Below are 15,037 nucleotides of genomic sequence, written 5' to 3'. Positions count from 1 at the left end.
AATTTTTAGACAGTTGTTTAATATAATTATGTGGATTTACTAATTGTGTGAAGAACTTTCACACAGGTTGGCACTTCTGCTGTACACAGCGGTTTCAATTAATACAACACTAACTATGGAATTACTAGGCATCCACAATTTTATTCTGCCAAAAAGCTTCTAAATATATTCTTTAATACAGTAAATACCAAGATTTCTAGAATTAGTATAGTTCAGAGGAGTACTGTGCATAAGTGCAAAATAACACCAACATCTCCCTGTAAAAGCAAGTACAAGTGACTATAAATTTATATTCGGTGTCTAGGGAAGAGCAAAACAAATAAAAAAACACTGACCACCAGAATAAATCCATTTTTGCAGCAATATCTTTTAAGGTTTTTAAGTCATGAAGTATTTATAAACAGTATTTCCCAGAAATGTTTCCCCTCCACTGCACTGTCCAGCTGGTACCTGCAAGAGATGCTTCAGGGCAACATCAGGGTACTGACGTGATGCTATAGATTGGGATGCTGTGCATGAAGGAAAGGAAAGCCATCTCACTCTTTTCCTCCTTCCAAAACCCACTAAATTAGGGAAACAACAGCAATTCTGGTTGCAATTATTAACTCAGTGCTCCTGGAGTTTAGAAAAGGTTAATACATGCAAGGGAACTGGAAACAAGAAACTAAGGGAGCCTTGCACTCTGTGACTGATTTATTATGACCAGGAACAGAATCTCTACCCTTAGAAAATTCTGTCCTTCACATTTATTAATTTCTTGAACAGTTCTCTTAAATTAGTAGAATAGAAAATATTCAGAGTTCTGGCTGAAAGACTTCAGACAAATGAATTCTGTGTTCTGTACATCAGTGGAGTGGTTCACACACTGAATTTTCTTGTCATCAATCACTTGCAAAGCTAAAATCAGAAATGAGTGTCTCAAAGTCACACCCATAAAATACTATAAACCATTTGAAGTTACAGCATTGATAATGTGACTTTTGTATAATCTTTTCTTGGCAAGTAAATATTTTATTTTAATCTCTTCTTCTTTTTTTTTTTTTTTTTTTTTTTTTTTTTATTTGGTAGGGGTTAAATATAAATTGTAGGGGAAAAAAACCCAAAGTCTATACTAAATAAGAGAAAAAATACATGGAAAATAGATTCTGTGAAATTAACCTAGTTCCAGGCTGTGGTGAGATAACATCCTTGGTTTATGTAGGGCAATTAAAATTAAGGCTGACTGCAAAGGATCTCACAATACAGAGTGACTTGGCAATAAAATAAGAGAATGAAATTCAGTGACAATGAACTGAAGGCAATGTGCACAAGAAAAAAATAAAAAAACACCACAACTAACTACAAATACACAATGATAGGTTCTAAATTAGCAATTACCACTCAAGAAAATGATCTTAAAGTCATTGCAGATAGTTCTTTGAACATATCAACTGAATGTTTAGTAGCAGTCAAAACAGAAAATAGGATGTTAAAAGAGATTAGAAAAGGAATAAAGAACAAACCAGAAAGCAGTGGGATGTCAGTGCATAAATCTATAGTGTGCCTGTACCTTGAAGCAACCATCAGTTTATCTCTAAAAATCTAAGCTGAGTTTAGAAGGTATCAAGGAAAGCAGAGAGCTTGGCCAGGGGAATGAAATGATAGAAGTTCACTTTGGCTATGAAACAATAGGGAGGTGAAGGGAGCCATAAGAAAGACATTAACATCACAGGCAAAAACTGTAAAAAAACAGAAGGATGGGTGTAGGTGGATGCTCTCCAGTCCCCAGTTATGCTTCTTATCTCCTCCTTGTGCCAGAGATATAAAAAAGAAACTGCAGGGCAAATTAAATGAATTAAAAATTTGCCATCAGGCAGATAAAAAAGAAACTGTCAGAAAGGCACCAACATCAGAAAAGGGAGCTTCTAGATGGGGTGCAAAGCTCCCACAGTATCAGATCCACTAAGTTTTGATGGGACAAATATATAATAGCTGAGAGGTCTATGCATGACACAAAGACAAAAGTGGTTGAAAATGGTTAATGGCACAGAGGTTCAAGAGATTGTACAATGGTCAATATTTAGATGATTTTTTTTTTTTTTAATACACAGTCACTGCTAAGTTGTATTTATGAGAACAAGGAAGTCAGGCTTCATTTACATTGCAAAGGATTTCATTTCCCCTTGGAATGAAGCAATTCCCAAACCAGTGTAGAGACCAGTGTGAATGACAAATCAGTATGAATTACAGCTGGAATGCTGAAAGAAAAAGGGTTAAAACAACCCTAAATACTCAGGTGCACAGTAGTAAGCAGCACTTGAGAGATGAATTTATCACTCTACAAGGTACTGCCAAAACAGATATTATTAGACTTGTTCTTTAAGATCTGCCATTGACATTTTCTGAAAGAAGATTGGAAAACATGGAGAGAATAAAGAGGAAAGTCACAAAAAATATTTAAAATTTGTGGAAAAGATCAAATGGCAACTTGCCTACAGTTAATTCACATGATCATAGATTATGTCCACCATCTCTGACTCTCCAGTTGAGACTCTGAGTGACACCCAAATAAACAGATATATGGATAAATGCCTTTGCAAAGCACATTGGCTATGAAATGCTAACCCAGAGTACAGAGTGAATGGCTTTCTGCACTTAGCAATGTAAATCTTCCCAATAAGACAATTGCCATACTAAGACACTCCTAAAACCACAGCATTATCCAGATTTTGCACTTTCCAGAACAAAAAATTCAAGTGCCAGAAGGATATAGTTTTGCACAGTTTCCCCTTCAAACCATGTGGAACAAAACAGGAGAAACACTAAAAAAGCATGATTGAAAACAAGCAATTCCTCACCAGCTGCCCAGATTACAGATTGATTGGAAGTTATTATTTTAGCATGATTTTGGAGACAATAAACAATTGGAGATGGGATTAACTGCAGAAGAAGAAGTCTTGAACAGAGTTTGAGTCCAACACAGCGAAGGGAAATGGCCAAGGACAGGCTGCAAGGGAACACCAGGGCTAGCATGGATGTCTGAGCTGTGCAGATGCTCTTCCCAGAAGGGCTCTGGGTCGTATGAAAACACAAATATTGATTTAATAGAAGAAAGAGAAGGGAACTTGCAAGGAATAATTACTGCCTGCATAACTATTTTTGCAAGCTACAGAGTAAATTTTTGACTTCTAGAGGTCACATTTAAACATATTTAGTGCAGGCCTGGCTGAGGAAATGAAAGTGTTTTTCATAACTCAGAAATTAGTTTTTCTGTGTTTCTTTAGGCAGCAAACTAAAAAGTGTTAGGGGAATTAGTGGATGTGCTGCTGCTTGGTATGGGCAAACTGAAATAAAATCTGTAGCTATCCTTAAAGAAACTTAAATTGCATGGATAAATAGAGGGGAAAATCTGTGAAATGTAATGATCAGCATGTTTAGACTAGATTAATTAATGACACATTTGTGCCTTAAGCTCTATGAATGCATTATAAGTACACTACAGAATTCTTGCAGTATGTATTAATGCCTATAAATTACACATGGTATCAAAGTAATACTTTTGTTAAAGTGAAATAATTTACTTATTTTTTTCGGGGATGTAAAAGAAACTGTTTCATGAACTAAGCATAAATATTTTAAGAATCAATACTGTAAATGGAAGGTAAACAGAACAAAAAATGTGCCATCCTTCATTATTTCTTTTCTCATTCTCTGATTATTTAACATATAAAGAGAATTGTTGCTTCCATGATTTTACTTAAGACTGTAATTTGCACAATAATTGAAAATAAATTTCCATGAACAGATGAAAGAAAACACTTTTTCAAAACTATAGTTTTTCAAAACTTGCATCTAGTATATTTTTAAATCTACTAAAATGAGAAATGAAGTGAGATTCTACTTTGAGCAGCCATCACATTCACTCTTCTTACAGGACAAGGTACAGCAGCACTCCCCAGCTGAGCATGGGGCAGCATCCCTGCATGGGCCCACCCTGGGAGCAGCACAGCTGGGCCAGCACAGGGTGCCAAGGCTGTCCCAGCAGGTGCCATCATCCTGAGCCCTTGCTCCAACAGGTGACAGACCCATCCTTGTGCTCCAAGGGGAATTCCTGCATTGCTGGCCTAGTGTACATCTGGAATGGGCTTTTGAACAAACCCCTGTGGACCAGCCCTGGAGCTCAGTTAGAAGATGTGCAGTGTTCACTCCAGACCCAAAGGGACTGTCAGTCCATGGCACTAAACTAGAGCGAGTTCAAAGACAAAATAAATGCATTCAGTGAGGATGTCAGGTCCTCAGCACCATCTTGCCCAAGTGATGATCTGTTACTTCCCTCTGCTCACCAACAGAGACAGAAGCTCCCAAAATTCCTTTCACCAAGTTTGTTAGGGGCATAGCAGACTCATTTACTGCCCACATATATATATGTATATTTGCACATATTTTAAAGGCTCCTCCAAAGTCTTTTTTTGAATTTAGGAGTTGGGCCATCAAGGCAGTTATTGCTCAATCACTTGAGTCTTGCTGTGCTGAGACAGTAATTAAATATCCCTCTGTATCCACAAACCTCCTGCCTGTTGATCTTTCTTTGACAAGGGCACAAAAATGTACAGTTCCCTAATTAGCAATCTAAAGAGTGACCCCACACTCTATTGCTTCTCTTCTAGTACTAACATGAACAACAATTTAAAATACTCAGTAAAACAAACTGATGACAAAAACACTTTTTAATGTGGATACATGCAAAGAAAACAAGTCTCATAGCTAAGTTAATATTTTCAAGGTAGTACTGCAAAAGTTTCCTAACAGATCACATTAACTGTTTTTCTAAGAACTGCTTTCCCAACACATTATTTACTATCTTTTTATTGGCAAATAGAGTCCATTTTAATTGATATTTTATAAAGCAAGCACAATTCTAAAATAAAAATAATTGAACAATTATTTTTCGAACACCATGACTTCAAATAGCAATTATTGTCACAGCAATTGATTTCTCTCATTGTACTTGACAAGAACATTGTGTTTATGATTATGATGTGCTGGGTTCAGCCATCCTTGTGTTAACTGGTATACACATGACAAGCAGCTCCAAAGATTTCAACAGGATTATCTGAAGCACAAAGAATTGTAAACATAATATTAGAAGTCTGATATGTATGACAGCAGTAAAATGTTTTTTAAAAAATTTAATGATTAATTAAGTTGCTGCAAATCACAAAGTTTCATAAACATCATTATAAGTAGGACTATTTCATTGATTAGTAATTCAGAACAATTTCGGGAATGAAGTGCTTCAATTCCAAATTGAAATGTGTAAAGACAGGGAACAGTAGTCTTGGCTAGCAAGGAAGTAGGATATGGAAATTCCAGTTCATGGTAATGCAGTGTGTGGGGTCAGGAAAATAAATCCTGGCTGTGAAGTCAAGACATTTCAGCCAGGAGTGCTGAATTCCTGCTCAGGGAGAGCTCTGGCTGGCACAGCCTGTGAAAGGCACTGCCAACAAAGCCAGCATCACCATCCAGGTGGTTCAGGAATGTCCTTTTCCTATTCCTCCTTGTCATGGTGATACCACCAGCACCAGCAGCTCCATGCACTGGCTCCCAAAACTCCCTTTTCTGGAAATGATTAGCCAAGAGCTGCAATCTTTCCCTCTTCAGCTACAAAATGTCATTGTTCCACAACCTTAAATACCACAGGGCTTTTCCCAGCAGCCTACATCTACATTCCATTCTTTTCCCCCACAGTTTCTTTCTGAATTAAAGGAACCCAAGGAAAATGTGAGCCCAGTAATCCAAAAGCCACACAGAGGGTTCAGACACTCAGTTCTTACTTTCCAAACTGTAAAATTGAAGAAATGCCTGAATATGAGGTAAAGTATCTACGACGGTATTTAAAACCCAAAGTATTACCAAAAATCATTTAAATGCAAATTTGTATTTATTTGTGTCTCAGATGGAATTCACACAAGTTAAGCAACAAGTTTCAAGTTCATTTAAAACTAATTACACGCATAATTCTTCTTATCCAGATGACTGATTAAAACGTTATTTTTTGATGCAGTCCTGAAAATCCATACATCCCTGTGAATAACTCTTGCATAAAGTGCCTCATGAAAGTCACATAACGGCCCTTAAAATTTTCTTCTCACATGTCCACAACTACCAAACTTATACAAAACAGATTAAGAGTTAATAAAAAATATATATCTGCTTTCTAGTCTGGTCCTTCCAGGCTCAACACTGTATTTGGTAAGAATGCATGGAAAAGAATATCCACATAGGATTTGTTTTACTTTGTCATGGTTAAAAAACCATCATAGTACCAAAAGAATGCTGTAAGTCACCAGAGCAGCACATTAAAAATAACTATTAGAAACACCATGAAAATAATTTTGTTGAGTCAGAAGAGCAAATATAAATAAAATTATTAACTAAAGCTTCGACAATGGTATTAATAAAGCTTCACAATTTAAGCTCTGAATGCATAATGGGAAACAGGGAGATTGAACTATCAATGGCATCAACTGCATTTTATATGAATTTTATTTTAAAGTAAGCAGTAGCAATGAAATATAAATATAATATGTATTAATTTATTAGTTAGAATAGCTACTATTTTTGTGCTAAATAATTTATTAATATATATTGAACACAGAAAACCAACTTAATCCTTTCTCTCCCAAGGCATAAACTCCTCTAACAGTTTAAAATCATCTCTGACAACTGCCTCTGCAAAGCCTGGGTTTATTGGTCTTTCCTGTGTAATGAAACATCAAAAGTCTTCTTGAAAGTAAAGAAGAAAGAAATGTTTGAACAGAGAATTTGTAATTAGCAGAAAAATTATTATGAAAAAAGGTACTGGTATTTTTTTCATTATGCACATGTGCCACAATGTTATAGAGGATGGAGGGAAGCATTAAATAACTTTATTCAATAAAATAGTTATTAAAAATAACTATAAAAAAGCACATATACATTTTTTTAGACTTCTATTTTCCTACATACATAATTCATGCATATATCCACAAAGCTGTGGTTTTATGTTCAATATACCACAAGCTGCTATAGTGAAGTATGAATGAAAGATCAGTTATACAAACAGCCTTTATGTTCAACAGAAAAGAGAAAATGGATGCAGCGTACACCAAGATACAATTGAGAGACCAACATTCCCATTTAATCTGCCAATCCTATATCAGACTAAAGTGAACCACGTAAAAAAGACTCTGAAATATATTACACAATAAAGCTCAAGATGTGAACTTCAACCCTCTGCAGTTCCTCCTTTCCTCTTTGAGGCAACAAATAAAAAAGATTTACAATCAAAGCGATTTAATCTCATGGAAAATGAAATTAATCTCCACAGAATAAATAGAACATCACACCCATGAAGTGTGATTATGTTTCTTTTGGTCACAGAAAAGACTTTCATATTTCATATAATTTTATGAGTTTGCCCTTCATGGGTGAGATACTCTATATTTCCTCTCAATAAGTGATGTTACATGTAAAAAAGTACACATAAAATTTATATATATTTGTCCACTGAAATTTTGGACAAATTATGAAATACAGAATTTAACATTTTCTGCAGTAGCTTTTCAGAATAATTCTAAACTGTATATTGTTTCAATTACAAAATAGTTATGCTTTCACTTTCGCTTTTTTGCAATGGTCTTCGTGATTTATGTTAATTTAGGATTAAAATTAAGGAGGGGAGGGAAGAGAAAGACTCATTTATTTTAATTACTGTCAGCTAGTGAAATTAGGGAAGAAGAATTGCCAACGATGCTAAATTTAAGCAATTCCAAACCAAGAGATTCACATGATTTCAAGAACATTTTTTCCAATATTTTTCAATATTTTCACTCATTCTTATTTTTCACTGCTCTCTCTAGTGCAGCCATTATTCTTTAATAATGCATCACAGAAATATGAAATTTGTTTAGAAAGTCAGCCTACCATGTCAGCATTGTTTAGCATGATAGACTGAAATATAATGAAGAAATTTAACACATTCCAAAAAACTTTTCCCTTCAATCTGTAACATTTCCAAAACTTTTTCCAAACAGGCAAATACGCTCAAAGGAGTAGGTGTAAAAAAGTCATCACTTTCTTTATTAAAAGTCCTGTTAAAATTAAATTTTCCAAAATTTCCAAAGCAATGATTTTTTAGATTTCCAGGTCAAAGAAGCATCATTCAAGAAGAACACTAAAAATTCTGTAATTGTACTGATTAAAGAATACAAAGCCTCTGATTCCCCTCAACCTGATATTAGAAATATCAGATACAAGATTTTTCAACCAAAAAAGACTGAAAACATATTAGGAAAGAAATATAATTTTCCAAGTGATTAAGTGTTTTCCTAAAATAGCACCAAAAAATTATTGAAAACAGAAAACTAACTATGATACAGAACATGATTGGGCCACATATGAAGATTAAATTCAGAATAAAAAATTCAGATTATTATTATTATTATTATTATTATTATTATTATTATTATTATTATTTAGATAATATAACTGTGTAATTCTTAGTGTGGCTTTTGGAGTCTACCATTGAATTTCAATGATTTTGCTTCTTATTGGCAAAACACGGCCTCTCCTGCCTTGGATTCCAATAGAAAAATTAGAAAGACCACAAAACCTCCCACACTAAATGCTTCATTTAGTACCAGGAAGTTTTACTGGAATATTTGCATTAATATTCCAATAGAGAAGATGAATTCCTTTGAATTAAGATGTCCTTTCTAAAAAAGGAATAATCAGATTTAATATTTTTGGACATATGAAATTCACAGCATAGCGCTCGGTCTAGCACTGTCTTTTCTCTCTTTCAGTGATTTATTAGAGCTGAGCACAGGGACCTGGGATATTTCTGCCCTGCCATGAGGAGATTGCTCATTTCTTGGCTGTCACTCAGAGCCCAGCCCGTCACACCGACCGCGCCTGCAGAGACAGGCGGGCACGGGGCTTGACAAAGCTGCTTGTCACCCGCTGTAATGGACAATGACACTACTGCCTAAAGGAAAACATTCATATTTCTTACTTCCTTTATTTTTTTGTTATTGTTTTCCTTCATCAGTTTTCACCCCCCTTCATTGTATTCCTTACATCTGGGAGCAAACTCCCGGAGTTAACTTTGCAACCAGTACTTGATTTTTATAATAAGAAGACTGAATTCCTTCTCCTTGGAATTAAAATGACAAAAGCAAAATTTCAAGTCCATTTATCACAGAAGAAAACCTGTTCTAGTTCTTTTGTTTAAACTACAGTGGACTGGAGTTTCATAAAAAAGTGACCAGTTTAAGCAGTCAGAAGAGAAATTGGTGTGAGCACCAATGCTGCTGAAGTCTAAGAAAACATCAAACTGGATTTAAGAAAATACAATACAAAATGTAGGGAATCAAGACATAAACATTGTATGAATTATCTGTGATGCTTCTTAGGATACAAAATCCAATGCAGCTGTAGAAAGACAAACCCCTGAAAGGAGAAAATACCAGAGCTTCAGAAGGCACAATGAACACCTCTCACTGAATTTGATACATAAAGGAAGTGAGACCTCCAAACTTTAAATGCACTGACTTTAAGAAGAAGCCCACACCTGTTTTATACCAAGCAGGTACTTAGGTCATCTTCAGATATCTGAAGATATCTGATATCTATTTTGTGTTTTGAGGAATGGTGTCTGCTGAAATCAAAATATGGTGAGCACTAGTGCACTCACACACGCTTTCAAATGACTCAAAGGACAAACAGAAGGATTAAAACCAGAAAGAAAATAATGGAAAACAGCTCTGTTCACTGATTAAGTGACTCATCCCTTGTTTTGAAGAGCAACTGATCCAGCAGTACTGGGCAATCTCCTTTGCCTGCAGGCCAGTAACAAGTGGCTGCCTTCTCCAGAAATATGAGCACACCAAATAACTCCACAGTGATGACAAAGTTTCTGTATGATTCAGAGTGCAGAAGACACAAAGCTACATTCAACAATTCAAAACAAATATTTAAGGAAAGCCCAACTCTAATTGCCCATCACAGTACAGATGTGCTTTTCCCAGTGGAAGTCAAACAACTCTGTGCTTCTAAGTGAGGTGAAAACTTTAAATGCATCACTAAGTAAAAATCAATTTCATTCTAGCTCCAAAAGTGAAATCCCTTTTGCTGTGATAACTTGATTATCATATTACTATAAAATACTCTAGACTTATAAGAGTTCTGGATTTTCTGAGATCCCAGCGATGGATTGTGATCTGATCCCAACACACCATGTTTTGTCTTGCTCATGGAAATCAATATTCGACCTCATAAAGATAAGCACACCAAAATCCAGCACTAATTTACCATCCTTCATTTTACCAGAAACAAAACAGGAAGGCAGGGATACAGACCAAAGGATGCTGGTAAAGAGCAGGAGCTCTCCCATTGCAAATTCACCCCCAGGGCGTTGGATTCAAGCACTGCAGCTCTCAGGAGCTCAGACACTGCCACCCCCTCCCAGTGCAGGGAACACAACTGAAGGGACTGCTCAGAGATTCTAGCACACAGTCCTACAGGTGGAGTTAATAAATCTGGTTCTTCAGCATCTGCTGCAATTCCTGTTGCAGCCCATGCTCACCTGTACCAAAATATCCATCCCTTCTTTCTGCAATAAGCACTGGGTATATTTTGAATATTGTTTTCTCTCACTTATACTGCTCACAGAAATATTTAACAGAAAGAATGTACCCCTGATCTTTAATGATCATAATTTTTCATAGAATTTCTTAAAGTACATGAAAAAGAAGGCTTTTTAAACTTTCAAAGAGTCCATATTGTTTACCAGTGCTTTACTTATTAAAACCAGGAGATTCTGTAATTTATGACAACATGAAGATATGTCACAAAAGTGACTAAAATATTCTATTAAGTCAGTCAGCTTCACCCAAAGTAGCAGAGGCAAGGGAAGTAATAGTTCTGGGAGCTCATAGAACATGCCTGATGAGTTAGTAGTTGGTACCATGCATTTGAAAAAGGTTTTAAACACATAATTCTGGCTGTAGCACTTGCTTATCATTTCCTATCACGAGTATATTAACAGCTAACCTTTGTCATCTGCACCAATTTCATGCTTGCCTGGTTTTTGATTATGAGATTTAACCACATTTCTTACCAGAACTTATGCTTCAGATTCTTAATACGAATAATTATCTGGGAATTGCTTGAGTACTGTTATAAATTCTGTTACACTGTTATAATTTTATTTAAAAGCAGGTATAAAAATCAAGTGTTTCTTAGCTTTCCATTTAGGATTTATTCAAATCATAGATAATAAAAACTAACAAATATTGTTCAAATCATAGATAATAAAAACTAACAAATATTGAACAATCAACTTTCATGGATGTTAGATGTGATCTAAAGAAGTAAATAGTATTTTCAGAAACTAAACCTACTTCTATACCCTTATGAAATGTTTAAAATGTCTTCATACCTACTTAGTTAATTCCATATATTCATCTAAGACTTTAAAACACTGAATATTTCCTTATCCCTTAGAGTTTGAAACAAAAAAAAATGTGCCAACCATTAGGATATTTTGGGGTTTAATGGTCAAGGTAATACAGAAATGTACTTTTTTTAATTGTGCATACTGCATTTCTTCCATGTAAGAAAGATCATTCACATTTGCTGCCTGTGAATTTTTCCAATAAGATCTGTACTTCTTTAAAGAAGGTGGGAAGAAAAAAAGTCCCAAACTTCTCCATTTGTGTGATAGCTGAAAGTCCTCAGGGCACTGAGCACAGCAACAGAGATGCCACACTCTCTGTAAGACAGTTTGGAATCTCTTACTACTCTTACATTGCATTTTTATTCTTAGAGGAAAGGTCACTGAACCAGTAGCTGCAACAAAACCTTCCAGTAGAAAAAGAATGACATTAAATAGGGTAGGGGTTTTTAACAATGCATATCATGGTCTAAAGCACTCCAGTTTCAGTAATATCCTGCCTCTTTTTTTCAATATAACTTCTCTTTATCTTATCCTTGAACTTTTTTGTTCCAGGACATACAATATCAGTATCTTGGTAAATCAAGCAGTAATTGCAAAGCTAATAATAGATTTTGTGCCTTATTATGTATAGTTTTAAATAAAGTCCTTACAGAACAATGCTTTTAAAACAGTTCATCTTGATACATCAGGACAGTTAATGCCTGTTTTGATGTTTCTGATTCAAGCAGTAAAATATCCATTTCATCTTTCAGTCTGGAACACAAAACCTATAAAGGAACAGTTTTAAGCTATATTTTTGCCTGGTTGTTGAATAGCTGTTATTGTCAAATGGGTCTATTTGCTGCTTTGGCCAGGTAGGGAGAACAGCATTTTGCCACATCCTCAGAAATAGAAGTATAATATTGGATGGGAGAAATGCAAATGCAAGTTTATCATGAAATATGTTTTGTTATCAAGCATATTCAAATTGTCTTTAAAGACAATTATTTTCTCTATCTATAATCTTAGTAAATATGGCCTGGGTTATTACTGTTACCACTGTGATTTGCCACAGTCACAGTATACATCCCTCCCATTCAGTAAACAAAACCAAACCCCACAAACAGACAAACCTAAACCCACACAAAACAAGAAACAAACCTAAACCCTTATTAAAATTATTCTTTTAGTCTACAAACTGCTGACATCTGACCTGTGCATTTACCAGAACAAGCTGAATGAGACAGAGCATGGCACTGGGAGAGACAATGCCGTGTATCCTGAGATGGAACAAACTGCTCTAAGTTTGCCTCTGCTATTTGTCACAGGCTCCCTCTGGTTTGTTGTACTTGGACAGGCTTTGATTTCTTCTATATGGGTTTGTAATCTAAACCTTACCATAATCATCATAAGTTTTAGAGCTCGCTGTCTCCCTATGAAAAAAAACAGAAAAAAACCCCAAAACACAAAAAAAAAAAACAACTCAAAAATCAAACACCCAAAACACCACTAGACTGACCTTTAGGCAATCAGCATTTTATTGCTTTGTTTGTGGTGAATGAGGAGAAGTAAGATATTTTATATCAGCTACTAACCTCCTCTCCATTAGCCAATGCCCTGGGTACAGAAAACTTCAGGCTCTGTTCATTTCTGTGCCCTTTTTGGCAACAGCAATAAACAGAATTTAGTCCATTCACAATTCTTAAGAGTCTGATTCTTTAGGTACAGTTCCTCAGAACACAGGGATTAAAGTCAACAGAGAAGCCATGCTGTGAACTTGTGAAATAGAGTCATGTCGATTCTAGAAACACAGAAAGTCTGATGAACATACCTGTCTGTCACTGTTCACATTTTGTGTACACTTCATGGTTATTGGGAAATATCTTCATAGCAAGATTTCAAAGCACTATCACTGATCCAAGTGCATGCAAGTTTGTGACATTTTACATGACAGCTGAACTTTTAAGAAGTGTTTCAGTGGAGTTTTGTTCACATTCTAGAACAGTTGTCCATTTGCAGTTGAATCCCATCCCTGCATTCCTTCCAGAATCAAATCTCAGGCATCAGCTACTGCCTTTCACAATTAATCTCTAACCCATGGAAACATTAGTAGTGATGTGCTGTGCTTTATTAAAAATAACAAGCTATTGAACATTTTAAGTAATTCCATAGAAGTGTTTATAGAGAAATCACACACATGAATTAGTTGAGTTTAGCTGGATCTTCTTAATCACTGTAATATATGGTACAAACCCAGCTAATCTTAAAGCAGTTTGAAGACTGCACCACTGAATATGAAACACACAATTCTGTAATGCAAGGTTCCAGCAGCTGCCTTTAATTGGTCTGGACACTGCAAATTAGGGAGCAAAGTTTGAAGGCCTCCTTTCAGGCATTTCTCAAGATTCAGAAGCTGGTTAAGACACTGGTTTCATGGTAAAGAGTCATCAGGATTTCAGTCAGAAGACAAAAAAAGCAATTTACCTGAAGAAGGTGACAAAGAACTGCACCAGATCCATGATAGTATTGTGCTGTGAGAAGGCAATCTGCAAATAAAATAGAAGTAAATTACAATATTTTCAGACTCAACAGCTCTTTTTAGGTGAGGGCTTTATGGCTCCATGGATGATTACTTTCAAGTGTAATTTCAGTCTAGTCTGCACACACCTGCAGCTAATTCCCATATCCTTGCAGGTATCAAAATACAAACAACGGAAGATAATGCTTTCACTTAAGCAAAAATTAATGGAAATATCCACTTAATGAACAATTAAAACAATATGAAAAATATTAAGAAATCATATTGTTATAAATTGCCTTGTTCATAGTCAACTGTTTTGACCAACACCATCTTCCATTTTAATAACACTGAAACATGCTTTTAGAGAAGACAAACAACATATAGTGCTTAAGATTAATGCATTTAAAATATTTTAATTGTACAATACCAAAATTAATGCATATGTTAATTTAATTTTTAAAAAAGATAAATCTGGTGCATAATAAAACAGTTTCAAACAAATTACTTTAAAGACAAAGTAATAAATATTCTTTTGGGCTACATTTTTACAGCCTCACCAGAACATGCATTAGTTCAGCTCCTTGCTGTAATTTTTGTGAAAATTTAAGAATTATCTCTAAGACAGCATATACATAGAGACATTCACACTTGCATGCAGTACAGACTATAATTATTTTTGTGAAGTACTTTTTGCTAATGTTAAGAACAGCACTTAATATTTATGTTATATCTACAAATATCCATAAGTCCCTGCCTTGCTCAGTTTTTCCATCTATAATTATCAAACTAAAGATACAGAGAATCTTCTACTTTGAATTATACAAAGTGTCTAACTATATTTACACTCTTTTCAAATAATTGTTTGGTTTAGAAATCTTTCTGCATTTAAGATCTGATCTGGACTAGTAATTACCCCAAAGTTCTCTGAATCCCTTTCATAGCTTACTTGTGAACTTTTGAAATGATAATTCATGACACTCAATATTTTCTTTTTATTTTTTTTTATTTTTTTTAATTTTAGGCCAAAGCTATAATGTAAGCTTCAGTAACAATGGTGA

At 35.0% G+C, this 15,037-nt stretch overlaps 1 protein-coding gene across 5 annotated transcripts in view; it reads right to left on the bottom strand.

Annotated features, from left to right (window-relative positions):
* ATRNL1 (attractin like 1) overlaps window positions 1-15,037 on the bottom strand; it is a 432,748-nt gene that overhangs the window by 200,293 nt on the left and 217,418 nt on the right. For 4 of the 5 annotated variants that reach the window (XM_058841794.1, XM_058841795.1, XM_058841796.1 and 1 more), the window contains one exon: window positions 13,943-14,004. In XM_058841794.1, coding sequence (XP_058697777.1) covers window positions 13,943-14,004 — 62 coding nt within the window. Of the gene's footprint in view, window positions 1-4,974; window positions 5,093-13,942; window positions 14,005-15,037 lie in introns of those variants that run through there. The other variant, XM_058841798.1, reaches the window with a different exon arrangement.

Source organism: Poecile atricapillus, chromosome 6 (genome assembly GCF_030490865.1).
Source record: "Poecile atricapillus isolate bPoeAtr1 chromosome 6, bPoeAtr1.hap1, whole genome shotgun sequence".
Taxonomy (NCBI): Eukaryota; Metazoa; Chordata; class Aves; order Passeriformes; family Paridae; genus Poecile; species Poecile atricapillus.
Note: the sequence above shows the minus strand (reverse complement) of the source record. Positions and strands in the feature narration are given on the sequence as shown.